Source organism: Oscarella lobularis, chromosome 2, assembly GCF_947507565.1.
Source record: "Oscarella lobularis chromosome 2, ooOscLobu1.1, whole genome shotgun sequence".
Lineage (NCBI taxonomy): Eukaryota > Metazoa > Porifera > Homoscleromorpha > Homosclerophorida > Oscarellidae > Oscarella > Oscarella lobularis.
In genome coordinates, this window is record NC_089176.1 from 3,400,956 (window position 1) to 3,426,563 (window position 25,608).

General features: G+C 48.4%; 9 protein-coding genes across 10 annotated transcripts; 6 read left to right on the plus strand and 3 right to left on the minus strand.

Moving 5' to 3' along the window:
- Nucleotides 1-16: 16 nt before the first annotated feature.
- On the minus strand, nucleotides 17-2,382 carry LOC136184152 (uncharacterized). 2 transcript variants are annotated; one of them, XM_065970999.1, is made up of 6 exons: nucleotides 2,293-2,382; nucleotides 2,089-2,236; nucleotides 1,777-2,043; nucleotides 1,578-1,714; nucleotides 584-1,526; nucleotides 17-524 (listed from the first exon to the last, which is right to left on the minus strand). In XM_065970999.1, the coding sequence occupies exons 1-6, from the start codon at nucleotides 2,338-2,340 to the stop codon at nucleotides 250-252; spliced, it is 1,818 nt and encodes a 605-aa protein (XP_065827071.1). In that variant the 5' UTR covers nucleotides 2,341-2,382; the 3' UTR covers nucleotides 17-249. The 2 variants fall into 2 exon arrangements, with proteins under 2 accessions (XP_065827071.1, XP_065827070.1); XM_065970998.1 differs by having other exon boundaries at nucleotides 578-1,526.
- On the minus strand, nucleotides 2,383-6,509 carry LOC136184149 (uncharacterized). Its single transcript, XM_065970995.1, has 16 exons — nucleotides 6,007-6,509; nucleotides 5,817-5,887; nucleotides 5,597-5,747; nucleotides 5,227-5,544; nucleotides 4,890-5,098; nucleotides 4,686-4,830; nucleotides 4,590-4,627; nucleotides 4,449-4,536; nucleotides 4,356-4,393; nucleotides 4,254-4,307; nucleotides 3,985-4,200; nucleotides 3,810-3,920; nucleotides 3,628-3,756; nucleotides 3,398-3,574; nucleotides 2,722-3,282; nucleotides 2,383-2,672 (listed from the first exon to the last, which is right to left on the minus strand). Exons 2-16 carry the CDS (start codon nucleotides 5,856-5,858, stop codon nucleotides 2,508-2,510), a joined length of 2,442 nt encoding a protein of 813 aa, XP_065827067.1. The 5' UTR covers nucleotides 5,859-5,887; nucleotides 6,007-6,509; the 3' UTR covers nucleotides 2,383-2,507.
- Nucleotides 6,055-9,735, plus strand: LOC136184150 (uncharacterized). The gene is made up of 12 exons (XM_065970996.1): nucleotides 6,055-6,458; nucleotides 6,794-6,947; nucleotides 7,120-7,398; nucleotides 7,450-7,704; nucleotides 7,774-7,823; nucleotides 7,929-7,991; nucleotides 8,045-8,132; nucleotides 8,235-8,392; nucleotides 8,452-8,670; nucleotides 8,725-8,994; nucleotides 9,053-9,265; nucleotides 9,321-9,735. Exons 1-12 carry the CDS (start codon nucleotides 6,420-6,422, stop codon nucleotides 9,570-9,572), a joined length of 2,040 nt encoding a protein of 679 aa, XP_065827068.1. The 5' UTR covers nucleotides 6,055-6,419; the 3' UTR covers nucleotides 9,573-9,735.
- A 63-nt stretch (nucleotides 9,736-9,798) lies between these two features.
- LOC136184113 (uncharacterized) lies at nucleotides 9,799-13,612 on the minus strand. Its single transcript, XM_065970958.1, has 23 exons — nucleotides 13,143-13,612; nucleotides 12,957-13,084; nucleotides 12,620-12,908; nucleotides 12,508-12,569; nucleotides 12,362-12,457; nucleotides 12,215-12,309; nucleotides 12,020-12,162; nucleotides 11,846-11,966; nucleotides 11,684-11,796; nucleotides 11,571-11,629; nucleotides 11,408-11,517; nucleotides 11,266-11,353; nucleotides 11,173-11,216; nucleotides 11,010-11,120; nucleotides 10,915-10,963; nucleotides 10,811-10,860; nucleotides 10,694-10,758; nucleotides 10,599-10,640; nucleotides 10,490-10,548; nucleotides 10,373-10,436; nucleotides 10,192-10,322; nucleotides 10,027-10,137; nucleotides 9,799-9,974 (listed from the first exon to the last, which is right to left on the minus strand). The coding sequence occupies exons 1-23, from the start codon at nucleotides 13,600-13,602 to the stop codon at nucleotides 9,903-9,905; spliced, it is 2,562 nt and encodes an 853-aa protein (XP_065827030.1). The 5' UTR covers nucleotides 13,603-13,612; the 3' UTR covers nucleotides 9,799-9,902.
- A 673-nt stretch (nucleotides 13,613-14,285) lies between these two features.
- Nucleotides 14,286-16,930, plus strand: LOC136184114 (uncharacterized). Its single transcript, XM_065970959.1, has 5 exons — nucleotides 14,286-14,970; nucleotides 15,021-15,086; nucleotides 15,146-16,106; nucleotides 16,162-16,578; nucleotides 16,636-16,930. The coding sequence occupies exons 1-5, from the start codon at nucleotides 14,875-14,877 to the stop codon at nucleotides 16,803-16,805; spliced, it is 1,710 nt and encodes a 569-aa protein (XP_065827031.1). The 5' UTR covers nucleotides 14,286-14,874; the 3' UTR covers nucleotides 16,806-16,930.
- On the plus strand, nucleotides 16,930-18,960 carry LOC136184117 (uncharacterized). The gene is made up of 5 exons (XM_065970961.1): nucleotides 16,930-17,075; nucleotides 17,130-17,174; nucleotides 17,224-18,187; nucleotides 18,253-18,669; nucleotides 18,728-18,960. Exons 1-5 carry the CDS (start codon nucleotides 16,977-16,979, stop codon nucleotides 18,898-18,900), a joined length of 1,698 nt encoding a protein of 565 aa, XP_065827033.1. The 5' UTR covers nucleotides 16,930-16,976; the 3' UTR covers nucleotides 18,901-18,960.
- Nucleotides 18,961-19,350: 390 nt separating this feature from the next.
- LOC136184116 (uncharacterized) lies at nucleotides 19,351-21,441 on the plus strand. Its single transcript, XM_065970960.1, has 5 exons — nucleotides 19,351-19,504; nucleotides 19,557-19,610; nucleotides 19,672-20,638; nucleotides 20,695-21,111; nucleotides 21,165-21,441. The coding sequence occupies exons 1-5, from the start codon at nucleotides 19,412-19,414 to the stop codon at nucleotides 21,335-21,337; spliced, it is 1,704 nt and encodes a 567-aa protein (XP_065827032.1). The 5' UTR covers nucleotides 19,351-19,411; the 3' UTR covers nucleotides 21,338-21,441.
- A 60-nt stretch (nucleotides 21,442-21,501) lies between these two features.
- On the plus strand, nucleotides 21,502-22,875 carry LOC136184119 (alanine--tRNA ligase-like). The gene is made up of 9 exons (XM_065970963.1): nucleotides 21,502-21,687; nucleotides 21,735-21,793; nucleotides 21,839-21,918; nucleotides 21,967-22,026; nucleotides 22,076-22,154; nucleotides 22,201-22,231; nucleotides 22,281-22,360; nucleotides 22,412-22,448; nucleotides 22,499-22,875. Exons 1-9 carry the CDS (start codon nucleotides 21,537-21,539, stop codon nucleotides 22,639-22,641), a joined length of 720 nt encoding a protein of 239 aa, XP_065827035.1. The 5' UTR covers nucleotides 21,502-21,536; the 3' UTR covers nucleotides 22,642-22,875.
- A 336-nt stretch (nucleotides 22,876-23,211) lies between these two features.
- LOC136184118 (uncharacterized) lies at nucleotides 23,212-25,227 on the plus strand. The gene is made up of 5 exons (XM_065970962.1): nucleotides 23,212-23,337; nucleotides 23,393-23,455; nucleotides 23,510-24,446; nucleotides 24,498-24,914; nucleotides 24,968-25,227. Exons 1-5 carry the CDS (start codon nucleotides 23,233-23,235, stop codon nucleotides 25,138-25,140), a joined length of 1,695 nt encoding a protein of 564 aa, XP_065827034.1. The 5' UTR covers nucleotides 23,212-23,232; the 3' UTR covers nucleotides 25,141-25,227.
- Nucleotides 25,228-25,608: the final 381 nt, after the last annotated feature.

Here is a 25,608-nt window from a genome sequence, read left to right on the forward strand (position 1 = left end):
TGTAGACCAAGGCGTATGACACACGCTAAAATTATTGTAAGTTACCGGTCGTAAAATTACAAGTTATGTCAGAGCAGTTCACTCAACTGCTCCACTACCGTATACGCTATCAAAAAATTCAATGTACCTTCTCTACATACGACGCGGGAAAAATGACATATTATTGACACCAAACAAGAAGGGTAATAATATAATCAGGTAACAGCGAGGTCCGAGTTGATCATATTGTGTTCAGAAATTCTTGTTCTACTATGCCACCAATTGCAACATCGGGATGGTGGCAAACGCGTAGTAACTCTTCCGCTGTTGCTCCGACTCCAAACTTTTTTCCCATTCTTCCAAAATCACGCGAAGTTGCTCAGATCTGTGGTATCCTGACACGAGAGACGCTATGTCTAATACTTGACTTGTCTGGCAGTGAAAGAGACAGCGACCAATTGCAAGAAATTTGTGCGAACCATGGCGACAAACAGTTGAAAAAACGTCAGTAAGCGTCACTCCTCTTGGAAACTTGAAGGGTTTACCTTAGACAATCAATATAATTAATGCGCAAATATAAATGTATGTAATCAATCACCTTTACCTGAAGCTGTCCTAGTTCCAACTGTTATTTCACCAATTTCTTCGTCACCTTTTCTAAAACTTAACTGCAGTCGAAGTGTGCTGATATCACCGTCTGTGCCATGGTTTTTTGAAAAAAACATGCTGCGACGCTGCGAAAGAGCTCTGTGTTTTCGTAAAAGCTCTTTCATGTCTTGGTTTGTAAAAACCACGTCGGTATCATTTGAACAACTCCAACCTAAGCTAGAATCATCGCACGAGAATACCGTCACGTCCTTCTTGCTTTTCGTGCTAACGCAAAGAGTGATTTCTTCATTTTTAAGAAAACCCTCGTCCTTGTTTTGCTCTGCCCATTTCACAGTCTGTTCGCAACAGCACGTCAAGACTACTGTAACTTGAAAGCAGTCGGACGGTGGACTGATAGGAGTAAACAATTGGGCAACGAACTGAACGCACCCCTGAACAGAAATGCAGAATTCGCAAAAGTGTGATGTTTTGATGACAACGAAGTCTTTTTCCAGCTTAATCTGCATGTCATTTTTCACTACGCAACTGCCTACTCTGTGCAGAGTAGCAATTCGACTCCAAGGCCGCCCAGCGGCCGCATCACTGCAGCAGTAAACTCGTACTTCACTGTATTCATTGCTCGGTAAGGCCATATGATGTCGAATAAAGAGACTGGCCGGCTTGTCAAGCGCGACTCCTGTAAGAGACAGGTGAACTGTGTCCAGAAAGACTCGATCAGCGATGGCAACGAGACTTCTGCTGCATGACTTTTCTAGTTTGTAATAACCCATCGAAGCCCTCCCGCTGCCTCTCACAGCACCAGGTGGGATTTCAGTAAAGGAGTGCATTTCGGGACTAGATATGATGGCGCCCTCTGCACCAATAGACGTTGACAGCGTTAGTCGGTTTTGAAATTGAAGGGAATGCCCATCGATTGTGGCAACGATTGAATCCGGTATCTAGTAAATAACCGGCATAGAGGATTCCCCGACGTTCTATACATCACGCACCTTTTTGGGGACTCGGCGGGGAACGCCCCCCGAAGTGTTTTGCAAAGGAAGTCTGCAAAGACGGGCTATAAAGTCGTTTAGCCCCATATCGGCCGCGAAATCAGCAAGTGTTCTTCCAGCGAACGGATATACATTTCCTAAACACGCGGTGTCAGTTCTACCGTTGTTAACTAATTAATTAATGCGGTGTTCTGCCTACGGAGAATAGTCGCGACGTTACGGTGACCTTTCTTCACGCTTCCGCGGCAGTATTTGACAAACAGTTCATCCATTCGCGTTTTGTCGAGTACTTCCTTTCTCAAGCCAAGAGCAATGACGATGGGCAAGGCCAGAGGCGTGCGTTCGCCAGGCAGATAGTCGCACGCTTTCGCAAAACGGTCGACGAATAAGAATTCGAAGTGAAGTAGTTTGTTAGAAGAGTTGTCGCAGAGGACGCGCGCTTTCGTACTTTCTGGTACTCCATGATCTAGAAACAAACTGCTTATAGTACGGAATGACACGATGTACTCACTTGGAGTAACAAAGCGAAAAGTGCGAAAGTCAACTCTTTCTGCTTTAGTTCGACTGTGTCGTTTTCTTCCCACGAAAGAAATTTCGTATTCCCCTCGTGGAAGCTGCGATGCGATCCTAAGAAACGTGACTGACGCAACCTCTCCACCCTACGTTTAAAGCCGCGTCGAGTCCCTATTGAGAACTTGAAGATCTAAAAGCTCACGTATAAAGCGCCTTCTAGAGGAGACAGGCACACTCTTTGTTCCTCCATACCGAGACCGAAACTGAATTAAGGCGTGTACGCATATCCTGGTATACTAAAAAATATGCATGTATTTCCAAGTCAAGTTAATTAGTTAAGCTACCGGGCTTAAAACTACAAGTTATGTCAGAGCGGTTCACTCAACTGCTCAAATTCAGTATGCTTCAAAAAAAACCTCAATTTAACTTTTCTACAAATGACGCAGGAAAAACCCCCTTATCGCCCCTACACTCGCCAATCCACCAGTCCTCATTGGACCGTTCCGTCACAACGACAATATCACCCTGACGAAGACGCAAATCGTCTAAGGACTCTGGTTCGTAGTCCCATAAGCATTGATACTTCAAAGAACAGTTTCATAAAAGGAAAACCCAACTAATCATAACATACCTCGTTAAGATTCTTCTTTTTCGGCTTTACGGCTACGGATGGTTTCATTGGCACCAATGATTTGGGAGGTTCCTTCTTGTTTGGTTTTTTCGCCGGCGGCGGCGGTTTTGCTTTGTTCGTAGCAGGCGGAGAGAATGCTTTTTTACCTTTGGGAGAAGGAGGAACGAAAGGAGGTTCCGACGACGACGACGTTGACGACGTCGACAATGACTTCGGTTTTGAAGAACTCGAAGAGGACTCGACCTCTTGCTTTTTCTTGCTTAGAACTTTCAATAGCTCGGAGTTGTCCTTCGACGGCTGACGAGGCAGTGACGAAAACGGTTTGGACGAAGGAGATACAGCCGGCTGGAAAGTGTTAGCTTTTGGTTTGGTTGGCGGTGGCACAATCACAGGCTTCTTTGACGACACCGGAGGTCCAGTCGTCGGCTTTGGAAACCGCGGCAAAGAGGAAGGCCGAGAAACCTCAGAAGAACTGAGATTCGGTTTGACAAATTTCGAGGGGTTTGGCACGCTCTCGTCGGTAGTCGAGCCGCCAGATGACCTGCTTCCACGAGGAACTGCCTATGAATAGAAGAACGAATCATATCATAGGAAAGAGGCCAGTAATTGCAACAGGGAAAGTGATCATTAGGAGGCTCAGACAGGTTTGCCCTCGCGCGTGTGACAGGTATCTTACAGATGGGCTGCTCTCCTCCTCCTTGAGAAACGTTGACGGTACGGTTCCCGTCCGACCTTTCGAGTTTTTCGCTTTCCACCAACCGGAATTCGACATTTCAACAACTTCCAAAATCTCTCCTTCAAAAATTTTCAAATCGTCGTCATGCTGCGGAGACCAGTCGTGTGTCGCCACATACTACGAGAACACGTCAGCTATTTTCATTAATTTAAGTAAATCGGTTTGCTAGCCTTCTTTTCTCCGCTACTAAAACCGGTGTCACACGGTTCCGGCTGAAAAGGAGGATCCTCTTCGTCATCATCGGACCCGTCATCATCGGACTCGTCATACATAGCTCCACCGACGTCCACCTCGTAATCCTGCAGGGGGAAAAAGGTCTCTCGTCTGCTCTTAATTCTCGTCTTTTTCTTACCGGATCGAAAAAATTAAGAACACTCTTCATTATTCGTCCTTCTTTTCCGTTGCATTCGCCCACCACCCACATAGAATTTGTGTCCTCGATAATATTCACTTCTTGCCCCTTCTACGAATATTATCCCCTCAGTGATTTCTCTTTTCTGCGCTTTTTTTGTTTTTCGAAAACGTACCTTGAGAGGAAAGGAACTCGTGTCGCCCGGCAACGGTTTGTAATCCTGCTTGATGACGCCCTTTGCAATTATTTTTTTCATGTAATGCGACTTGGGACGCATAGGCATGTCCATTTCCTCCACGTCCTCGTACGTAGCATTGCCGTCGTATTCTTCCTCCTCTTCGGACAGCTCCGCTGTCGGTAGAGCAGGTAGCGGCTCTCGTCTCCGCTTATCCTTTGGAGAAAGGCCACACGTCAAAAGATAGCGTATTGAGAGGCGGGCCTTACAATTGACGGCATACAGTCCGTACTGCTCGATTTTGAAAGTTTCAGGCCTGAATTCTACGAGAAAACGTAATTGTTAGCATATCAAAAATAGCTGCTTGATACCTTCTCTGAGTGTTTCCTTAGCGTCTCTAATCGAGCCCCTATAATACGTACATCAATAGCATTACAAGCTGGCTAGGTGGGGATAGCGTATACCAATGCTCCTTGATATCTTTTTTATGTCGAATCCGGAGAAGAGGGATTTCTTCTTCTTCTGCTCGGGTTCAGCAGACGATTTCCCTTTCTGAATTTTAAAATTATCATTTTGACAATTACGCATAGGGCAAAGGTGCGTACGTTTTCGGACTTCCACTTGAGAACCTTTCCAAGTAGGTCTGTGAGGAGAGAATATTATATCCATTGGAGCAATCACACACATTATGTGAGCCACACTTTTCTTGCTTTTTTTCTTTTTCTTCAGTATTTTCTCCTTCCCTGCCGCGTCGCTCTGCTCCATTTTCACGTAATTGTACTCGCTCATCAACTTCTGAAAGTCGGCGTATTCCGTCAACGGCACGGCGTTGTCGGCGGCAACTCCCTGATCCACACAAAAAAGTATTTCTTATTAACAGATACTATTATTGCAAAGAAATTGACCTCATAATCTATGAATAGTTGCGTTATATCCTCGTCGCCTCGACTCTCAGCTATATTCGCCGGCGTCTGACCGCGCTTGTTTTGAACGGACATGGCATCGTAAGCCCCGCCACTTTCAGCAAGCAAATATGCAGCAAACTGCTTGTAGCCTCGCTCCGCAGCAAAATGTAACAAATTCGCCTTCCCACCCATCGTCTCGACCATGTCGCCTATAATCACATTAGACCCAAATTAATCTAAATCAGTAATCGTATAAACAAATAAAGGCATTAATTAACCGACTGTGACTGTCAAATCGCGTTAGACACATTTAATTAATTAAATATGACTAACGTACTTCCGAAAAATTTCTTGAAACTGAGATCGGTCGGCACGTTGCGCCTGCAACAATCGGCCAACTCTTCGTCGATCATATTGACGATGTCGTTCTCGTCCAAATCGCCGTCGATGTCGCCGTCGGCTGTCGCGGCGGCCGCCGAATGATCCTGGTGAAGGCAACAGGCGACGGCAAGGGGCGCTTGAAGTGGAATTTCGTCCGGAAAAAGACCGCAGATCAGTTGAAATCGCGTGCAAAAGACGACTCGAAATGGATCGACGCGAACCGATCGCGATAAACCGACCACGCGAACTTCGACCTCTTCCGCTCGACCGTAGGCTAAGAGAAGGGCGTGGTGCGCGAGGAGGGGAGGACGCGCGAGGGGACTCACCGCCTACTTCGCAGATGAGCGTTTTCTGATCGACTTTGACGGCGCGACCGAGTATCTCGCCGCCCGTTTTGACGCCCTTGAACGTGAGCGAGTACTCGGCCGTTCGCTGGGGAAGCGGATGCTTCAAAACGACGACGAAGGTGCTCTCTTCCTACGTACGGAAAGAATCGGAAGCGCCGCTCACCGAACGAATCTCCCAGGCCGATTTTTCTTTTCTTACGTCGCATGGAAGCTTGCCCGGGTGTACGTGAACTTCGGCCATGTTTCTCTTCTTACGAACACCGACACTTCCTGCGGATTAGAGAGACGGGCTAGCGGTTTGGAGACGAAGAGCGGTGAGCGGTCGCGCAGCGACATCGCCACAATGACGGAAGCCGGATAAAGGGCAGGGTGTTATCTGTCTTCATTACCTTTTCAACAGAAAAGCTAGCACAGCGAGGATACCGATTGCAGGGCTTGTCTCGTCGCCTTTGCAAGGGAGCCGACAAAACGGTGGAGCTAAAGAACGACTAAGGCGCATGCGCTCTTCGGGATAGATAGGAAACGGAACCTAATAAGAGTACAGCAGTGCAGTCTACGCTCGACTGGCTAGTTTTGCGTGCGTTGTACGATTGCTAGCCAGCGTTTACGTTTTCGAGAGCGCCATCGCACTCTCTTGTGAACACTTTCGATACCCGTATCAGCTCCTGACGTCATCACCACAGACTGCACCGGACGGTCGTCTCACGCAACCGCTCACGCCGTCTTCTTGTCGCAACAAACAAGCAGTCGATCGTCGATCGTTCGATAGAAGAATCCGCGCAAGCGCGACACGGAAAACGTCATGGACGTTCGACTAACTCCCGATAAAGGATACTTGCACGTAAGGCTTCGAAGGACTACTGTACAGAAGGTCTATACGAGTCTCGGCGCAGTGTTGTCTAGGGGCGCGGATACTAAAATTTTAGTATCTGTGCTAGGGGCGACCAGAGCCCTATAATAATTATAGGGCTCTGGGGGCGACTTCCTTGCCCACATAACTCCCGTAGTTTATTTTTCGCGGCTGTCCCTGAGCGGGTTTCGCTTAGTTAGTCAACGTTATTCGATGGTAGAATAAGGGCGTCAATTCGAAACTGAGACCGAGATCGGCGATGCGAAGCCTTTATTTTTCTTTTGTCCTCTGCACTCGGCTGCGCAAACAACGCTTTGGCTCTGTAGGGCGGCGAGTGCGCGTCGGTCACGTTTATCGAAACCATACAATTGCCGGCGAACGTGTGGGACGGATTCGAGATCGAATTCGTCGGTACAAAAGCAACGAGTCGGGCTCAAGCGGATCGCGTCGACTTCCGGACATTTCACTTCGTCGTTCCAGGTAAGGAAGAGACGCTCGCGGGGCCCCGAAAACGACTCGCGTTTGGAGGGGAATTTCGAGCGGCTACTATTAGGTACATGACTCATTCATTTTTACCGGCTTTCAGCCACGGATTACCCTGGCCTTCCCCCTACCGAAAACCAAACATCATTGTATTGTTTCTTATCATTAGACCACGGCGTGCCGGAGACGGTCTACGCGACAGTGACGAACGTCGGATCGTCACTCGAAGATGACGACGGCACGTCGTTCTCCTTCAAATTCACCTTCGTCGACAGTTTCACGAAAATATCCAATTATCTTCCGGAAAGACGCACGCAGCTCGCCGTGCCGCTCGTCGTCGCGCTCGGCCTTCGACAGGAGCCGCACGACAGGGAAACGATGGATCGCGCCTTCGTTCAATTCTACGACGAACTTCCGCCGCAGCAACTCGATCTCATCTCTATACTCAGTAACGAAAGCGCCGTCAATCAACCTATCATCATTTTTTTGTCTCTCGTAGAGGAAGCGTATCCGATCGACGACGGCCTCAATTTGCTTCACTTCTGCGCCGAAATGGGTCTCAGTCAGTTCGCCGAACACTTGCTCGGCGCCGACACGCCTACCGGCGTCGAATCTCTCAGTCAGACGTGGCAGGGTCAGCGTCCCGTCGACGTCGCGCGCAGTCGCGCGCATTTCGCCGGCGCCGACGACGACGCGCACTACGCGAGCGTCTTGCAATTGCTCGAAACGCGAACGCCGTTGCCGCCGAAAGTCGGTGAGAATGCCGGGTGCCTTGATGCGATTTTTTTTCCCATCTTAATTCGGGCGATACTTTTTGTTCTAGTTCCGTCTGCTGCGAAGCCGCCTCAGGTTGCTCCTCGTCCGTCTCAAAGGGTGAGTACTACCCGTCTTATCGTTTCTTCTATTTCTTTGGGTGATATCATATCTCACATGGGGGAGGGATTTCGAATTGTAGTTTATTTAAGATTTGAACTTTAGGGACATCCGCTTCCCAGATCGTTCAGCGAAAGGCATCCGCCCGCTCTTCCTCCGCACGAGCCGGTTTGTCCGCGCTTATTCTCTCTCGTCGCTGGCACGCTAACGTAAATTTATAGGACGAAGAAGATATCTACACCGATCCGGACGACGAGACAAAGCGGCGCTTTCGATTTGGCAGTTTTACGAGCAACGTTACGCGAGCCAGTAAGAGCTGATGCATTTTGATTTGAATATTAAGACTTTCCTTTTTTGGGCCTCTTCCAAAAAAAACTTCCCCTCTGATCACTGAACTCTCTTCTCTTCTAGGCAATGATTCGGGTTTCTACACTTCGAATACTTCGAATACGAGTATGTCAGGCTACGCCGACATCTCAGTGGAACGGCAAAAAGCAACCTGTCTCGGCACAGTGCAAGCCACGTACGATTACAGTGGCAGTGACGAAGAAGGAATGCTGTCTCTCAAGGCAAGCAATTTTAGAAACATAGGGGATGGACCAAGGACACGTTTCTATTTTTTTTCTAGGCTGGCGATACAATCTACATTTTGAGTTCGGCCGACGACGGCAAGTGGTACGGCATCGTCGACGATCAGATGGGCTACTTCTACATGACCTTCGTCGATCACGACAACATCGCCTGGCGCGAAAGTCGTCAACAGGACGTCGAGATTCAGCGAGCCGTCATCACTCGCGCCACGTCGCCGGATCCCGACCAGAGCGACGTCGGCTTTCTTCGCGTCAATGCAAGTCGAGAAACCGATAGATAGCCGTAAACTAACGGGGGGACTATACTCTAGGTGCACGACGTCGTTAAAATATTAGCGATGCCTGATAGTGGACTGTACACGGCCGAGCTGGACGGTCGAGTCGGCTACATTTACGACAGTCAAGTTCAGTTGATTGGAAATCAGTCGGCTCAATGGGATCAGGCGACGGGCGACGACGAGTTTCACTTGCAACGTTTGCCGTCGATCTACAGTCAGCCCGCTCATCTGACGAGAGTTCTCTTCAAGGTCATCGCAGTGATAGATCACACTTTGCATGAACCGGACGCACTGCCGTTCAGGGTAAGAGCAGCGGATTTCTCCGATAAGGGGGGAGCAAATGTAGTGTATTGTTGTGTAGGCCGGGGACAGGATAAGCATTCTGGACAGTCCCGACTCGGGAATTTGGTACGGTCGTCTGCGCGGCCGTGCCGGTCGATTGAATTTCAGCGACGTGAAGCGAGAAACGACGGGTGACCGCCGATCGTCGGCTGCGAAACAGCCTCCGCCATTGCCGCCGCCTGCTGATACGACAGCGCCGCCTCAAGTGCGCCCGCTTCCCAGATCCGATCCCGCAAGTTTTTCTTGGCTCTGCGCCTAAAGTTTTTTCACGTCTCTTATCGTTTTAGATGACTAGAAGGAGAATAACGCCGGCGGTAACGTATTCGCCGGCTTCTCGCTCTCTCGTCGACGAGTTGAAGGGGAAGAGTCTTCCGCGCACCGGTGCGTCCGGTCACTCGGCGTGGGGCGGCGGCTCGCCAATGAGCTCGCCTGAAGCGTCTCGCAGCGAGCGTCCACCTGCTCAACTGCCGCGCGGCGGAAGGCACGGCAGCCCGCAGCCGGCAAGGAGGCGCCCCAAGCCTCCGCCCCATCATCAGTAGTGCGTCAAGCTAAAGTAGCTGTGGCTGAAACCGTACGTTTTTGACTTGCTTTGATTAGTCTATTTTTACCGGTTGAGATTCTCGCGTTGTTTCCTTCTCTTTATACCGTACCTATTATAGTAACTGTTATTAGTTTCGTAAATAAAATTATAGAGATTTAGAATGTATGACGCGCGGGGAGAGGGGGATCAAACTAGCTTTAAGCTGACCGTGCGTTGGCTTGGGCTAAAGTGAATGGTTTCTTGAAGACGTGTTACCTGCCAGCAAGTAAAAAACACAGAGCAAACAAAATACGCTTACAAAAATATGACGAAAGAGGATGTGTCGCAATCACATGCCGAGCTTCGCTCTAGCCATCTCCAAAATCTCGGTATTTGTTATTTTAGAGCTTATAGTCGATCCCTGCAGACAAGTTGCATTACAACGTTCTTTATGTCAAATCAAAGGCAGGTACCTGGTCATGTCCGTCTTTCTGCCATTCTTCTAAGCTCTTTATTTCCTTCTTGTAGCCGGGCACGACGAATGGCAAACTTGCATTGCCAGGTGTGAAATAATGATTGTTCATCTGTCAGAATTAGCCAACTCGCAAAAAAATACAGTTCCATCATATCATAGTTACCGTTTCGGGAAAAATATTGCCGTCTAGCCAAGCGGCATCTTTAACAGCGATGAAGGTCCCAGAATGACTTACAATAGTATTGTTTGAAAAGCTGTCAGAGCGTCTTGTGTAGTGGGAATGCACATGAGCTCCTGTAATAAAAAATAAATAAATACGAACAGTACTCTTGTACAATTCGCACCCATGGGACCAAGAAAATACGGCTGCAAAATTCCAAACGAGGCGTTGAAGGTGTCGGCATAAACCTGGATAAAACATATCATACCATTAATTAAACCGCAGCAGCAGCAAATCTTACAATTAAATTGTTTGATGATTGCCTTCTGTTTCCATCTCTATTCTTAATGCCACCATAAACTACATCAAATCGTGCGGCACCTTCTACCATAGCCCTTTTAGTGACGTACTTAGAACGTTGTTGGTATCGATGTAAGATGAACTGCCATCATCTAAGATGTACGTCGAATTCTGAGTCTCTACCGCCCTTCTCTAATTCATGTACCGTGATCAATGAGTTTGTCTGAGTTTGAATGGCCAAGACCGAAATTCCGATTAATGAGAAAATTGCTAATAACATGCGGTTGTTGTGTGCTGTAAAGAGTCAAAAAAAATTACTGACCTGTCCAAATGACTATATTCAGGTTCCGTAGTAAAATTACCAGAGGAATCCTATGACCAATGCTGACACCTTGTGAATCAAATTCATCCACTACTAGTAGTTACCTTAAAATAAAATATTTCGCGATCCCAGCTATTAAAAGGTCCATGATCCCTAAAGAACACATAAAATAAATACATAGAATTTAAGCTCAACGCACCAAGTTTCTCGAACGACGTTAAAAATAAGATTTCCCTGAAGGAGATTTCCACCGCCAAATCCGTCGTTGAAATTGACGCCGGCTCTGGGTCCTCGATACATGACGTTGTTTCTAAAGTGTGCATGTTGTCTGCAAAGCCAATCACAAACATTGTCTATCACACCTTATCATATTGAGACGAGCAACAGCTTGAAAGTACATTGACGTCTAAAAAGGCACCGTCTTCAAAAATATTTCATACATTTTTTTCCTGCACCTGTTTTCCATATATACCGACTCCTGCCATGTGGTTATTCGCTATAAGATTGTACGACGGTTGCGTGTCTGCGGTCCCGTCTATGTACCTAGCAACGCTATTCAGTTTTTTTAACTCGTTTGTGATTGGTTTTATTTAGCACATTGTTGAGCCGACAGCTGCTACGGCATTGTCACCGCAGTCAAGAATGTTGTTGTATTTCACTGAGCAGTACTTGACATGATTGCTTAGAAATACTGCATTTCCACCAGGCTGCAGGTACAAGTGGCAAAACCAGAGCGTTTCCCTATAATGAGAAAACTAACCTGATCGAAGATACAATGCGAAATAGTTATATTTTCTGCTCCATCCAAAAACACCATTCCTAGATGAATAAAGGAATCGGGGGCCGTGCTTATCGTCTGCCATCAATCAGTACCTCCTCTATGTATAGCCCAATCTCCGCTCGGTGGGGGCTCATAGCTGCTCATAAACGTCGGCGTCGAATGACGGAAAGTTAGCCCGTCAAACGTAACGTGCTTGACAGACATACTATGCAGAAACTCCATGATACAAGTCATTGAGTGGGTTGCTTCTGTACTTGGCGGATCCTCTAAATGCGACCAAGGTCTCCAATAGCGGCGTCTCAAACACAGATTGTCGCGGATCTTTTTCGCTGTACAAGTACAGAGTGCGATTGGTCGAGTCGTAGTAGAATTCACCTAGCAAATAATTAATTAACCGCGAAGCCGTTTGCCACCCATCATTTTGATACCCTCGTCGTCAAGCTCTTCAAAGACATTCTCCACATAGAAAAGATTCTTTTGAATCGATCCTCCGCGAGCCTCTTGAAATCCACCCCGACTCAATTTCACGAGATGGCTGCTCGTGTCAATGGAGTCAACGTCAAATGCCCAGCTACACGTAGCGACGCTAAGTACTCATCTCAACGGAGAAGATATAAGCTTACCCGCCCCAGAAGTGAGTGTGAAACATATGTACTGTGGCCTCGTGGGCATTGGCCCATTTTCGTTTTGTCCACGTTGACGGATCATAATGAAACGCCTAAAAAATGCACTTTACATAGAAGAAGCTTCATAGAGAGGGAAAATTTCACCATATCCACTTTAGAATTCCACAGTGGCCTATTCAGCGACGTGTTGTACCGCGAAAGAGCTCCGCCTTCAAACGCTTCAAAATAAGCGCAGGATCCCTGTCAAAAGAAACATATTAAAAATCAAAAAAAGTCGCATCTATGCTCACCTTATGATACATAGGAGTATCAACGTACAACGTGTGGTTTTTATTGAGAGGAAGCACCGTGCCTGCAGGCATCATATAATCCATATATCAATGTGCCTTCCTTATTTCCCACCGGTGCTGATGACTTCATTATTGTGCTTGTTGATCACCTTCGTATTGACAGGCACCATCGTTCCCGCTTCGCCGCTGCCACCTCCACTGCCGCCTGCATTGATATAACCCTCTGGTTGTGGAACCGACGCGTCGCCGTTGGGAAATCTCGCCAGTTTGAGGCGATTTCCGTCTCGAAACAATGAAGAAATTTTGACGTCATCGGAAACAATTGCTCGATAAACATCGTTTCCCTGCTTCGTCCAGTCCAAATCGAGTTTAATTCCCCCAGACACGACGACGGATTCGCCCTAAACGGAAATGAAGTTGAGAGGAAGTGCAGTCGGACCTGCACGTGCCTGGTAGGCTCGATAGGTGATTGGCATTTCGTCGGAGACGCCGGAATCCTGTGGTTCAAGAAACAACGTTCCGTTCAAATAATACGTTCCTTCTCTCAATATAACAGATATGGACTTTCTTTCGTTTGCTGCACGACGAGACATGCGCATTAAAAAGTCTTTCTCGCTCTAAGCTCTCTTTCCCACCTGACGTCTTTCGTATTTCGTCACGAGCTCTCACTATCGTACGAAAAGGGGACCCCTCCGTTCCGCTATTCGTATCGCTTCCTTGCGGCGAAACGTAGTATTCTGTCGTCGTTGCGTCGTATCGACTCGCTTCGAAAGACGACGACAAAAGATATTTCCACGCGTGCACGTCGCCGATCGAAGCGCTGCACGTTTTCAACTGGAGCGCGTCGTGCACTTGCACCAGCGCCTGCTTCGCGTCGGGAACGTCTTGGAGAACCTTGGACGCGTACTCCAAAGCGAGTTTTCGAACGCCGCAGTCGAATTCGGCGTCGATCGGATAGGTGCGTTCGTTGGAGGCTTCATCCCAATCGGAAATCCTCGTCGCGTCGGCGAACGAGGCACCCGGCGGCGTCGGCTGCGGGCATTGGGCAACGAGGAATGGAAGAGACCCAATAAGAGCGAAAAGGGCTTGATGCATTCTCCTTTGACCAGAGCGCGCTAGTTCCTACGTTATTTTTATTCGCATTTTATTTTTCGCCGTCATGCAGTGTCCTCAAAAACGCGTTCGTTCGACGTATTGTGTATTCAATATCTAAGCAAAAATAGGCAACACTGCCGTCTTGACGAGAGGGAGAGATCGAGAGAAACTTTGAAGGAACGCGACTCGAAATCGTCCAGATTCGCTTCGCTACTCGAAGCAAACAACTAAGGTGTTAGCGACGATCCCATATGAAGCCTTGTAGCACAAACGGGGTTCCCTTTCTCTCGAAATCGATTTAGTGACGTCATAACGGATGTGTGAGGGTTGTCGTTCACATCAAACACGAGTCATACATGTGCATGCATCTAAACTAGATAATGATGGCCTTTCGTGAGCCATCATGAGATCCCCGAACACCCCCAGCACATTCTTATTACACTAATTTTTGTAAAGCCTTTTTGCATAATTTGCATCGCACTGCCTAACCACGTGAAGTGGCATGCTTTATTCTCGGCAAAAGCCTACAATTTGGCCTCTTATGCAAGCGTGACACAGAGCTATACCTCTCCTAACCCTAACCTCTGCCCCTTTGGGTGATCGTGTCACGAGGCCCATTATCAGCTCGCAGTTGGGTTTGCGTGCTGCGAGCGCAGCTCGCAGCACGACAAACCCAACGTGCTCCTTTACTGCGTCCCTTTATGAACGTTACTGATAAAGCTCATTGCTATGTGCCCATTATGTTTAATAGTATTTATTCTCGATGATGTAGCCTGTAATATAATATGCTTACTGTACCACTGTACTCCTTCCTGAAAAGTTTTGAACACAATCCGGGGTTCCTATTTACTGTGACGTCACCTTTTTATGCACATTCAGGTTTGTTCAAAATACGGGAGAGTATGACATCACAATGAATGTGATGTCATAAAGGCACCTGTGTGCGTGATTGGCCTAAGAGCGATTGTGACGTGAGCGTTACCGACAGACAGACAGACAAACACTTTGGTTTTTGGGCGATCACGTTTGAGAGCCCCTCCCACCAGGGCGCCCTGGTGGGAGGGGAATCATTCGACAAAAAGATCACCTCTTCCTGAAAAGCCAATTCAGCTAGTGGAGAGGACGAGACTTTGTCTTTGCTTTTCCGCCTTATTTAATTTAATTAAGTTCAAAACCTGTCAGAACCGGAAAAGCTGGGTTTCTACGTCAGTTCTACCACATTGCAGACCGGAAAGGCGTTTCACTGCTTTTCCGGCCGTCAGTTGTGCCACAATGCTGTTGGAAGTCGCAATCTCTTTCGTGCTTCTAGCTTCGACCCTCGACGCGTCTCCGGCTCCGCAGAACTACGAAGCCAATCCCTCCGCCAAAGTGAGTCAACTACCAGCCACGTCTAGACCGGCGGCATTTTTTTTCTTTAGGAAATAGCCGACGCCGTGAAGGAGTTCATCTCAGGCGGTCCGGGAAGCGTAGGAGCGGGAGCGAAGGTTTGTACAACGATGATATCATAACACCGATCGATGTCAGTACATGATGTATTATGAAGGCTTTGGCTGCGGAAATAGTGAGCCTCGTCAAAGACCAGTGCAACATAAACGGCGGCTATGACAACGGCGATGGAGAAGGCGCCGGCGCCGGCGGAGAAATAACAAACATCGCTTTGGGAAAAGTAGCCGTGCAAAGTTCTGTCTGCTGCGGCAACGCGTTTGCTTCGCGCGCCGTCGACGGCAACACGGAGGGTAACTACAACCACGGCAGTGTGACGCACACGAACAACGAAGACCAGCCCTACTGGCGAGTCGATCTCGGTCGTTCGTGCGTCGTTCAAAAAGTCGTCGTTTTTAATCGAGTTGACTGTTGCGGCGACCGTCTCCAAAATTACGACGTCTTTCTTGAAGATTTTGCTTTCCGGCCTATCAAGACCTACTTTCACGGATCGGGAGTGCTGGAGAAAATCGAATTCGGCGGCGACGCTCTCGTTCGCGGCGTCGAACACGTGCGCGTGCAATTGCGCGGAAAGAATCCTCTCAGTCTCGCCGAAGTTCAAGTGTTCGGGCACTGCAACGTCCCACGAACCGGCTTCGATAACGTCGCCTTGGACAAGTACGCGTTCCAAAGTTCGACGATCAACCACGCCCTTAAGCCCGTCGCCGCGAAGGCCGTCGACGGTAATATCGACGGCAATTTTGGGGTTGGAAGCACGACGCACACGAATAACAATAATGGGGCCTGGTGGGAAGTTGATCTTGGTCATACAGCCGAAATAGCCACCGTTCTCGTCTTCAATCGAGTCGACTGCTGCGGCGACAGACTCGCCAATTTCAAGGTGATTCTCTACAATTTCGCTCATCAGACGGTGGATACGCTTCACGAAGCGGGCGGCGGAGAACTCGAGTACGGATTCGTCGTCGCTCCTCCGAAAAATGCGCGATTCGTTCGAGTCCAATTGCTTGGAACGAACTCTCTCCAATTGGCCGAAGTTGAAGTGTTTGGGAAGCTACTGGGAGGTGAGAGGAAGCGAGTCCCGTTTTAGCCTGAAATATATACACAACGTTCTTTCAGGATATGAAAACGTTGCGGTGGGTAAGGCAGCCTCACAAAGTTCGACCCTTGCCAATGCTTACAATCCAATTGCGGACAAGGCCGTCGACGGTCTCGTCGATGGTCAATGGGACGTTCGAAGCACCACCCACACGAATCATGAAGCAAAGCCTTGGTGGGAGGTCGATTTGGGAAAAGACGAGATTATTTATGGCGTTGCAGTTTATAATCGACTTGACTGCTGCGGTGATAGATTGCAGAATTTCGACGTTTCGCTGACGGATGCATCGGGACAGGTAACCAAGACTACTCATTTTGGAGTCGGAGTTCTCGTCACCTATCCTGTGCACATTCCAAACGGAGTTGTAGCAAGAAAAGTCAAAGTTCAACTGCGGGGAACCAATTCTATGCAGCTGGCTGAAGTGGAAGTTTGGGCCGGTAATGGCTTCCTTTTCCCCGGCTTCAGGTTATTTTGACACTCCTGTTTTTTCATAGGAAGTCGCACGTGCGGAGGCACAGGAAATGGAGGTCGCTGTGCTTTTCCTTTCACTCACAAGGGCGTAGAGTACAGCGCCTGCACCTCCGCTGGTGGCAATCGCCCGTGGTGTGCTACCAAGCCGGGCGACTTGAGTATTCATAACGAGTGGGGCTTCTGCTTTTGCTGAGAAATTAACTTGGGTTTGATTGGATGGACTTATTTGCTGGTCTCTGTTTTTCTTTGCTCTATGTCTCTGCGCACGCAATGTACTGTCTATGTATGCTTTGATGTTTATTAAAAAATTGACTTCCCATATAACTGGTCTCCTCGGCTGGCTGGCGTCACAGAGAAACAAAAAATGCTCTTGGGAGTGCTGTCTCTCGCGCTTCTCCTAGCTGCCACACCTAAAGCGTCGCCAATTCTGCAGGGCTATGAAGGCAACGGCCCCTCTGCCAAGGTGAGCCGAAGAGCGTTTGCAGGCTAATTAGCTAAATAAGAAAGATTTTCGCAGGAAATAGCAGACGCTGTACAAGAGTTCACGGAAAGCGGAGTGAAGGTTTAGCGATTGATTTTCTAAGTACCGTATAAATGACGTACCTGTTCAGACCGTGGCGGAAGAAATATTCAATCTCGTCAAAAAAAAGTGCAATGTCAGTGACGAAAACGGAGGTTCACCGCCTGGCGAAGGCGGAGGCGCCGGCGGAGAAATAACAAACATTGCTTTGGGAAAAGTAGCCGTGCAAACTTCTATCTCTCACGAACACGCGTTTCCGTTCCGCGCCGTCGACGGTGAAACGAACGGTGACTTCTCTCACAACAGCGTGACAAAAACGAAGATCGAAGACCGGCCTAGCTGGCGAGTCGATGTCGGTCATTCATGCGTCGTTCAAAAAGTCGTCATTTTCAATCGAGTCGACTGCTGCGGCGAACGTCTCCAAAATTTCGACGTTTCCCTCGAAGATTTCGCTTTCCGGCCTATTAAGACCTACTTCTACGGATTGGGAGTGCTGGAAAAATTTGAATTCGGCGGAGACGATCTTATTAGCGGAGTCGAACACGTGCGCGTGCAATTGCGCGGAAGGAACGTTCTCAGTCTTGCCGAAGTTCAAGTGTTTGGGCGCTGCAACTCCCAGCGAACCGGTTTCGACAACGTCGCCCTAAACAAGTACGCGTTCCAAAGTTCGACGCACACACACGCCGTTAAGCCCGTCGCCGCGAAGGCCGTCGACGGTAACATCAGCGGGCGATTTTTCACTGGAAGCACGGCGGTTACAAATAAGGATGATAGAGCCTGGTGGGAAGTTGATCTTGGCCATACAGCCGAGATAGCGACCGTCCTCGTCTTCAATCGAATCGACTGCTGCGGCGAGAGGCTCGCCAATTTCAAGGTGATTCTCTACAATTTTGCTCATCAGACGGTGGATACGCTGCACGAAGCGGGCGGCGGAGAACTCGAATACGGTTTCGTCGTCGCTCCTCCGAAAAACGCGCGATTCGTTCGAGTTCAACTTCTTGGAAAGAACAACCTCCAGTTGGCCGAAGTTGAAGTGTTTGGAAAGATAATTGGAGGTGAGAAAGGAAGCGAGTCTATATGTTTAACCAGATAATTATGTATACCAATACGACATTTCCAGGATATGAAAACATTGCGGTAGGTAAGGCGGCCTCACAAAGTTCGACCCGTGACAATGGTTACAATCCAATTGCGGACAAGGCTGTTGACGGTCTCGTCGATGGTCAGGTACTAGAAAGCGTTACCGTAACGAATAAAAAAGCGGGAGCTTGGTGGGAAGTTGACTTGGGAGCGAACGAGATTGTCTATGGTGTTACCATCTATAATCGACTCGATAATTGCTGCAGAAGTAGATTGCAGAATTTCAACGTTTCACTGACGGATGCATCGGGACAGGTTACCAAAACTACTCATTTCGGAGTCGGGGTTTTTGTCACCTATCCTGTGCACATTCCAAACGGAGTTGTAGCGAGAAAGGTCAAAGTCCAACTCCGAGGAACCAACTATTTGTCGTTGGCTGAAATGCAAGTTTGGGCTGGTAACATTCTTTGCTTTTCAGCGTTTCTTGAATATAATGATATTTTTAATTTTAATAGGAAGTCGTGCCTGTGGCGGCACAGGAAATGGGGCTCGGTGTGCTTTTCCTTTCACTTACAAGGGCGTCGAGTACAGTGCCTGCACCTCCGTGGGTAGAGATCGCCCGTGGTGCGCTACCAAGCCAGGCGACTTGAGTACTCACAACGAGTGGGGATTCTGCTTCTGCTCATAAGTCAAAACTTGCTTATTGATTCGCTGTTCTTCGTCTCTTTTGTCTGTGTGCGTGCGTGTGTTTTGATCAGTATCTCTTCTATGCGCTGTATGTGAAACAGAACGGCAACTTCTTCGCATATATCTCGATCAAACTGCTCAAAATGCTCATACACTCTGATTTGATCAATTATTGACCCAGACGATAGGTTGACGTCGTAGTAGGCACGTACGGCCAAAACCTTCTCAGAACAGTCTTCAGCTAACGTAGTGACTATACACGTCTAGCTGTGGGTAGTGCAGCAATCGCTCGCCGTCACGGTGCCGTATATACAACCAAGACAGCTAGGCGTGAAGCGTTATAGCTTCTGCTGAGCCAAACTTGGTCTTCCGAGGCTCTTTGTTTTGTTATCTCCTAACTAAACAACGTCCGGGGAAAATTCAGGTAAGCATCCGCCTACGGCGTGGATCGAATGTCCACTCAACGGAAAGGCGTTAGCCCGTGACCCAGGTAACTCGGATCAGTTGACAAAATGTTCTTTGGAGTGCTGCCTCTCGCGCTTGTCCTAGCTACTACACTTGAAGCGTCTCCAACTCTCGATGAAGGCAACAGCCCCTCTGCCAAGGTACGTGGGCCAAAAGATCAGCAACTTCCACAGGATACAAAAATTTCCGTAGGAAATAGCGAACGCAGTGAAAGAGTTCACGGGAAGCGTAGGACCGGGAGCGAAGGTTGAGCGATACATATTCATAAAATCTCGTATACTAAATTTAATGACGTACCGGTTCACAGGCATTGGCAGCGGAAATATTCGATCTCATCGAACAGAAGTGCACTAACAATGGCGGCGGCGGCGGCGGCGCATCGCCTGGCGAAGGCGGAGGCGCCGGCGGTGAAATAACAAACATCGCTTTGGGAAAAGTAGCCGTGCAAACTTCTGTCTGCTGCGGTAACGCGATTGCGTCGCGCGCCGTCGACGGTAGCACGGATGGGGCTTACAGACACGCCAGCGTGACACATACGAAGAACGAAGATAGGCCTTACTGGAGAGTCGATCTCGGTCGTTCGTGCGTCGTTCAAAAAGTCGTCATTTTCAATCGTGTCGACTGCTGCGGCGAACGTCTCCAAAACTTCGACGTCTCTCTCGAAGACTTCGCTTTCCAACCTATTCAGACCTATTTCCACGGACTGGAAAGGAAGGCTAAATTTGAATTTGGCGGCGACGCTCTTATTAGCGGAGTCGAACACGTACGCGTGCAATTGCGCGGAAAGAATTATCTCAGTCTCGCCGAAGTTCAAGTGTTCGGGCACTGCAGCGTCCAGCGAACCGGCTTCGACAACGTCGCCTTGAACAAGTACGCGTTCCAAAGTTCGACGCTCAACCACGGCCTTAAGCCCGTCGCCGCGAAGGCCGTCGACGGTAACATCGACGGAAAGTTTAACGTTGGAAGCACGACGCACACGAAGAACGATAACGGGGCCTGGTGGGAAGTTGATCTTGGCCATACAGCCGAGATAGCGACGGTTCTCGTCTTCAATCGAGTCGACTGTTGCGGCGAGAGGCTCGCCAATTTCAAGGTGATTCTCTACAATTTTGCTCATCAGACGGTGGATACGCTGCACCAAGCGGGCGGCGGGGAACTCGAATACGGGTTCGTCGTAGCCCCTCCGAAAAATGCGCGATTCGTTCGAGTTCAACTTCTTGGAAGGAACTACCTCCAGTTGGCCGAAGTTGAAGTGTTTGGAAAGTTAATTGGAGGTGAGAGGAGAAACGATTCCAGTTGTCCTGATAAGTTATGTACACAACGTTTTTAGGATATGAAAATATTGCAGTAGGCAAAGCGGCCTCACAAAGCTCGACCCTCTCCCATGCCGCCAATCCGATTGCGGACAAGGCCGTCGACGGTCTCGTCGATGGTCATTTCAACGTTCGAAGCACCACACACACAAATCGTAACGCGAGAGCTTGGTGGGAAGTCGACTTGGGAGCGAACGAGATTGTCTATGGCGTTACAGTCTATAATCGACTTGACTGCTGCGGTGAAAGATTGCAGAATTTCAACGTTTCACTGGCGGATGCATCGGGTAAGGTTACCAAAACTACTCGTTTTGGAGTTGGGGTTCTTGTCACCTATTCTGTGCACATTCCAAATGGAGTCGTAGCGAGAAAGGTCAAAGTTCAGCTCCGAGGAACCAACTATTTGCAGTTGGCTGAAGTGCAAGTTTGGGCTGGTAATATTCTTTGCTTTGCAGAGTTTTCTGAATATAATGTCTATATTGAATAGGAAGTCGTACCTGCGGTGGCACAGGAAATGGAGCTCGGTGTGCTTTTCCTTTCACTCACAAGGGTGTAGAGTACAGTGCCTGTACCTCCGTGGGTGGAAATCGCCCGTGGTGTGCTACCAAGCCAGGCGACTTGAGTACTCACAACGAGTGGGGCTTCTGCTTCTGCTCATAAGTTAAACTTAGTCTTTGACTGATTTGTTGTTCTCTTTGCATGCTTCTCTGCCGTGTCTTGCTTTCTAGTGTCTCTTCTGCGATGTGTGGCTGCTGTTGCAAGTGTCCTCGATGTCGATTCCCACCCCTAAATTAGTAATGTCCCTGGATCTCCCTGGATCACTCCCTGGATCCACATCTGCAGCGCACGCTAAGCGACAATGACATCAGAGTTGAGAACGGAGCATCTTTACTACGAGGACACATACTTATTCGAATGCACGGCTAAAGTTCTGCACATTTCCGAAGCAGATGCCGATGCCGGAACGCAAATTGTCGTAACAGATCGCACTGTGATGCATCCGCAAGGGGGTGGGTGGAGCAAGAGGAAAGGAGCAGAACTCGAACGACGTTTCTAGGCGGGCAGCCTTCCGACGTAGGAACAATTGCAAGCAAGGACGGCTCCTGCGTATTCGAGGTAGAGAAGAACTTTCATTTCCGCATCGACCCTGGAGCCGTGTAGGTCAGTCACGTGCAAAAAACAGCACGAGACAGCGAATACGTTCAGCACGTGGGAAAATATAGGCCTGATTCTGTGGGCAGGTCTGTGTGCACGCACGTACGTAATACATTTTGAACTTGGTTTCTTAGCTTTGGAGATGATCCTGTAATAATATCAATCAACGAGGAAAGGAGACGACTAAATGCAAGGTTTCCCCAATGAGTTCTCCTAGGCGTGATAAAATCTTTGCTTCTACAGATTGCACAGTGCTGGGCACTTGCTTGATTCTGCTTTTGAAAAAATTGGGTGGACGCAAGATCAACTGGTTCCAAATAAGGTTAGATAAAAACGTGAATGAACATTTGTAATATAATCCTCTAAAGGGTTATCATTTTCCTGATGGGCCCTATGTTGGTAAGACGAGAGCACAATAGTTATAGATTTGATAAGTAGTCTACTGTAGAATACACTGGAAACATTCCACCGGAAGAAAGAGGAAAGGTTATAGAGCAGCTAAATGACTCGTCAAATGCTCTTGTCAAGGTTCAAAAATTTTTTGGACAAGGTACGAATATATGCTTATTATCCTTTTAGATGGATATTCCAGTAAGTGTGGCAAAAGATGAAAAAGGTTACAATTTTTATAATAAAAGGAGGCAATAGAATTTGAAAGATATTCAGGTGGAAGGATTGTGAATGTTGGCGGAACCAAATGTCCTTGTGGAGGGACGCACGTAAAATCAACAGGAGAAATAGGATGCATAAGAGCAACGAAGATCACAAAGAAGAAGAAAATCATAAGAGTTTCGTATGTGGTTGAGTGAAAGTGAACGAAAGAATGTACTGTAGGCTGCACTTGTAGTAGGCTGTGTAGTTGATAAGACAACGTTGTAGCTGTTGTAGCACTGATGAAAAGTATACCGTGCTAAAAGCCTCTGGTTATCATTCGGAGGAACTAATTTTATGCCTGTGTAGACTTGCGTGCTCCCTCAGCTGGCGACTAGCCAGTTTAGAGGAAGTGATAACCTATAAAGTATTAGAAAGTAAACGAGACTCCGGGCGGCTAATTATTAGTGATGATCAGACTTGCGATCTGTTAGCTTCAGTGGTGTAATACGATGTTCTTGAAAGTTATACTCTCTTACATACGCTCCACCTCTGACTTCGCCGAGCCATAAAACGTCAAACGTGAAACTGCTGCTCGGAGAACGCCGTCAGGTGGATAAGTTCCGTCACAATTAGAGCAGCCCGTACAGGGGAAGTAATTAGCTGGAAGCCAAACCTTGCTTGCGACCGCGATTCCAATATGCAAGGAATCAAAGCTGACAAGCATGCGTCAGACGCTGATATTCCATATTCGCCGGGTTGTGCACGTAGAGTCGGCGACCGGACCTGTTGGCGTCAGTCGTGCCACAATGCTCTTCAAAGTCACTGTCTCTCTCGCGCTTCTCCTAGCGGTTTCTACCCGCACTGAAGCGTCACCGAATCCAAACTATCAAAGCAGTGCTTTCATTACGAACGTTAGTTGAAAAGGCTGTTCGGCAGTCGTACGCGCCTAATCGTGAATTTCTACAGGAAATAGCGAACACCGTCAAAGAATACGTCAACAGCTCTGACGACCTAGAAATGAGAGTGACGGTGGATAAAGTTTCCGTAGACAAGGCTCAATGACATTTGATTGTCTCGGTTTAGGAGCTGGTTGCAAAGGTTTATGATCTTCTTCGATACAAGTGCGACCTAAGCAGAGAGGTCCCCAAAATGAGCAACATCGCTTTGAACAAAGTAGCCGTGCAGACTTCCGTCTGCTGCGGAGACGCATGGGCGTCGCGCGCCGTCGACGGCAACTCGGACGGCAACTTTTTTCACGACAGCGTGACGCACACGAATAAACACGAGCAGACCTACTGGCGAGTCGATCTCGGTGCTTCGTGCGTCGTTCAAAAAGTCGTCATTTATAATCGAGTCGACTGTTGCGGAGAGCGTCTGCAGATTTTCGACGTCACTCTCGAGGATTTCGCCTTTCGCCCGTTAAAGAGCTACTACTTCGAATGGGGAGAATTGGACAAATTCGAGTTCGGCGGCTCCGATGCGCCGCTCGTCGGCGGCGTCGAGCACGTGCGCGTACGGTTGCGTCGCAAGGATTTTCTCAGTCTCGCCGAGGTTCAGGTGTTCGGACGCTGCAACGCGGCGCGCACTCGCTTCGACAACGTCGCCTTGGGAAAGTACGCTTATCAAAGTTCGACGCAAGAATTAGTTGAAGGCGATCCTCCTGTCGCTGCTAAGGCCGTCGACGGCAACACTCTTAAACGTAGTAGCATGACGCACACAACCAACGAGGCAGGAGCCTGGTGGGAAGTCGATCTTCGCCACACAGCCGAAATAGAGTCTATTCTATTGTTCAATCGATTTGACTGTTGCAGAGAAAGGCTTGCCAATTTCAACGTGATTCTCTACAATTTTGCCCACGAGACGGTGGCGACGTTTCACGAGGCGGGCGGCAGCAAGGATCAGTTGGAGTACGGATTCGTTGTCGCTCCGCCAAAGAAAGTGCACTTCATACGAGTCCAATTGCTCGGAACAAACTATCTCTCCTTGGCCGAAGTCGAAGTGTTTGGGAAACAGCTCGGGGGTAATTAAAAACGACTGAAAGTGAATTTTTACGCTGACGTTTTCTTCTCAGGATATGAAAACATCGCAATAGGAAAGTTGGCTTCACAAAGCTCAGACTTTAATAGTCCTTACGATCCGATTGCGGACAGAGCCGTCGACGGTCTCGTTGAAGCCCAGATTGAGTCTAAAAGCAGTACGCACACTAACAACGAGAAAAACGCTTGGTGGGAGGTCGATTTGAGAGCAGAAGAAATTGTCTACGGCGTCACAATCTATAATCGAGTCGATTGCTGCAGCGAAAGATTGCAGAATTTCGATGTTTTTTTGACGGACGAGTCGGGAAAAGTTACCCATACAACCTATTTTGGGGCTAAGACGCTTGTCACCTATCCTGTCTACATTCCGAGCGGAGTCGCAGCGAGGAAGGTCAAAGTTCAACTCCGAGGAACCAATTATTTGACGTTGGCCGAAGTGCAAATTTGGGCTGGTACGTAATAAAATTCTTCCCCCACTCTTGAATGTAATACGCGTATTCAATAGGAAGTCGTACGTGCGGCGGCACAGGAAATGGAGCTCGTTGCGTCTTCCCTTTTACTTACGATGGCGTGGAGTACGACACCTGCACTACTGCAGGCGGCAATCGGCCGTGGTGTGCTACCAAGACGGGCGACTTGAGTGCTCACGACGAGTGGGGATTTTGCTTCTGCTCATGAACTCATAAGTCAAACTGTGTGTTCCTTTCGTTCCCTTTTTGTTTTCTTGATGTACGTGGTCTGTGATATCAAATCTGTGTAGTGTGACGCACGAGAGCATCGCGGAGAAATCGCGACCGGGATGGCGCTAGTCAGCATAATCGGATTCTGCTTTCTCGCAACTGAAACCTCACTCTGACCGTAATAGGACGTCGCCTTTCTCGTCGCTTCCACCTCACAACTGCAAAATTCAATACAACGGTGGCTGCGAAAAAATGCGTCAGCCTGAGAGTCAGGTGGTCAGCAATTCGCAGCTGATAACAACCTAATTTTTATGAATGATCCAATTTACTCGAGACCACTTGGTGAATTTGTTGGCTTTAGTTGCGGCGGCAATGCTCTCAGTGGAAGTTGGCGCACAATAAGCGAGACTTCGTAGTACAATAAAACGTCTCTGATTCCGCAGAGCTATTAATTAATTAAGCGAGC

Bases quoted from the DNA above. Each gene is read 5' to 3' on its own strand.
- LOC136184152 (XM_065970998.1), bottom strand. From the start codon at position 2,340: ATGGAGGAACAAAGAGTGTGCCTGTCTCCTCTAGAAGGCGCTTTATAC. The intron at 2,044-2,088 runs GTGAGTACATCG...GTTTGTTTCTAG, and splicing joins TTTTCGCTTTGTTACTCCAA to ATCATGGAGTACCAGAAAGT. The intron at 1,527-1,577 runs GTGCGTGATGTA...GTTATTTACTAG, and splicing joins CCCGCCGAGTCCCCAAAAAG to ATACCGGATTCAATCGTTGC.
- LOC136184149 (XM_065970995.1), bottom strand. From the start codon at position 5,858: ATGGCCGAAGTTCACGTACACCCGGGCAAGCTTCCATGCGAC. The intron at 5,748-5,816 runs GTAAGAAAAGAA...TTCCGTACGTAG, and splicing joins CGGGCAAGCTTCCATGCGAC to GAAGAGAGCACCTTCGTCGT. The intron at 5,545-5,596 runs GTGAGTCCCCTC...CCCTTCTCTTAG, and splicing joins GCTCATCTGCGAAGTAGGCG to CCTACGGTCGAGCGGAAGAG.
- LOC136184150 (XM_065970996.1), top strand. From the start codon at position 6,420: ATGGACGTTCGACTAACTCCCGATAAAGGATACTTGCAC. The intron at 7,824-7,928 runs GTGAGTACTACC...TTTGAACTTTAG, and splicing joins CTCCTCGTCCGTCTCAAAGG to GGACATCCGCTTCCCAGATC. The intron at 7,992-8,044 runs GTTTGTCCGCGC...GTAAATTTATAG, and splicing joins CTCTTCCTCCGCACGAGCCG to GACGAAGAAGATATCTACAC.
- LOC136184113 (XM_065970958.1), bottom strand. From the start codon at position 13,602: ATGCATCAAGCCCTTTTCGCTCTTATTGGGTCTCTTCCATTCCTCGTT. The intron at 13,085-13,142 runs GTGGGAAAGAGA...CTCGTCGTGCAG, and splicing joins CGAAATACGAAAGACGTCAG to CAAACGAAAGAAAGTCCATA. The intron at 12,163-12,214 runs GTAAGCTTATAT...CGCTACGTGTAG, and splicing joins CACACTCACTTCTGGGGCGG to CTGGGCATTTGACGTTGACT.
- LOC136184114 (XM_065970959.1), top strand. From the start codon at position 14,875: ATGCTGTTGGAAGTCGCAATCTCTTTCGTGCTTCTAGCTTCGACCCTC. The intron at 15,087-15,145 runs GTTTGTACAACG...TGTATTATGAAG, and splicing joins GCGTAGGAGCGGGAGCGAAG to GCTTTGGCTGCGGAAATAGT. The intron at 16,107-16,161 runs GTGAGAGGAAGC...ACGTTCTTTCAG, and splicing joins GTTTGGGAAGCTACTGGGAG to GATATGAAAACGTTGCGGTG.
- LOC136184117 (XM_065970961.1), top strand. From the start codon at position 16,977: ATGCTCTTGGGAGTGCTGTCTCTCGCGCTTCTCCTAGCTGCCACACCT. The intron at 17,175-17,223 runs GTTTAGCGATTG...GTACCTGTTCAG, and splicing joins TCACGGAAAGCGGAGTGAAG to ACCGTGGCGGAAGAAATATT. The intron at 18,670-18,727 runs GTAACATTCTTT...TAATTTTAATAG, and splicing joins TGAAATGCAAGTTTGGGCTG to GAAGTCGTGCCTGTGGCGGC.
- LOC136184116 (XM_065970960.1), top strand. From the start codon at position 19,412: ATGTTCTTTGGAGTGCTGCCTCTCGCGCTTGTCCTAGCTACTACACTT. The intron at 19,505-19,556 runs GTACGTGGGCCA...AAATTTCCGTAG, and splicing joins GCAACAGCCCCTCTGCCAAG to GAAATAGCGAACGCAGTGAA. The intron at 20,639-20,694 runs GTGAGAGGAGAA...CAACGTTTTTAG, and splicing joins GTTTGGAAAGTTAATTGGAG to GATATGAAAATATTGCAGTA.
- LOC136184119 (XM_065970963.1), top strand. From the start codon at position 21,537: ATGACATCAGAGTTGAGAACGGAGCATCTTTACTACGAGGACACATAC. The intron at 21,688-21,734 runs GTGGGTGGAGCA...CGACGTTTCTAG, and splicing joins TGTGATGCATCCGCAAGGGG to GCGGGCAGCCTTCCGACGTA. The intron at 22,027-22,075 runs GTTTCCCCAATG...TTGCTTCTACAG, and splicing joins AGGAGACGACTAAATGCAAG to ATTGCACAGTGCTGGGCACT.
- LOC136184118 (XM_065970962.1), top strand. From the start codon at position 23,233: ATGCTCTTCAAAGTCACTGTCTCTCTCGCGCTTCTCCTAGCGGTTTCT. The intron at 23,338-23,392 runs GTTAGTTGAAAA...GAATTTCTACAG, and splicing joins GCAGTGCTTTCATTACGAAC to GAAATAGCGAACACCGTCAA. The intron at 24,915-24,967 runs GTACGTAATAAA...CGTATTCAATAG, and splicing joins CGAAGTGCAAATTTGGGCTG to GAAGTCGTACGTGCGGCGGC.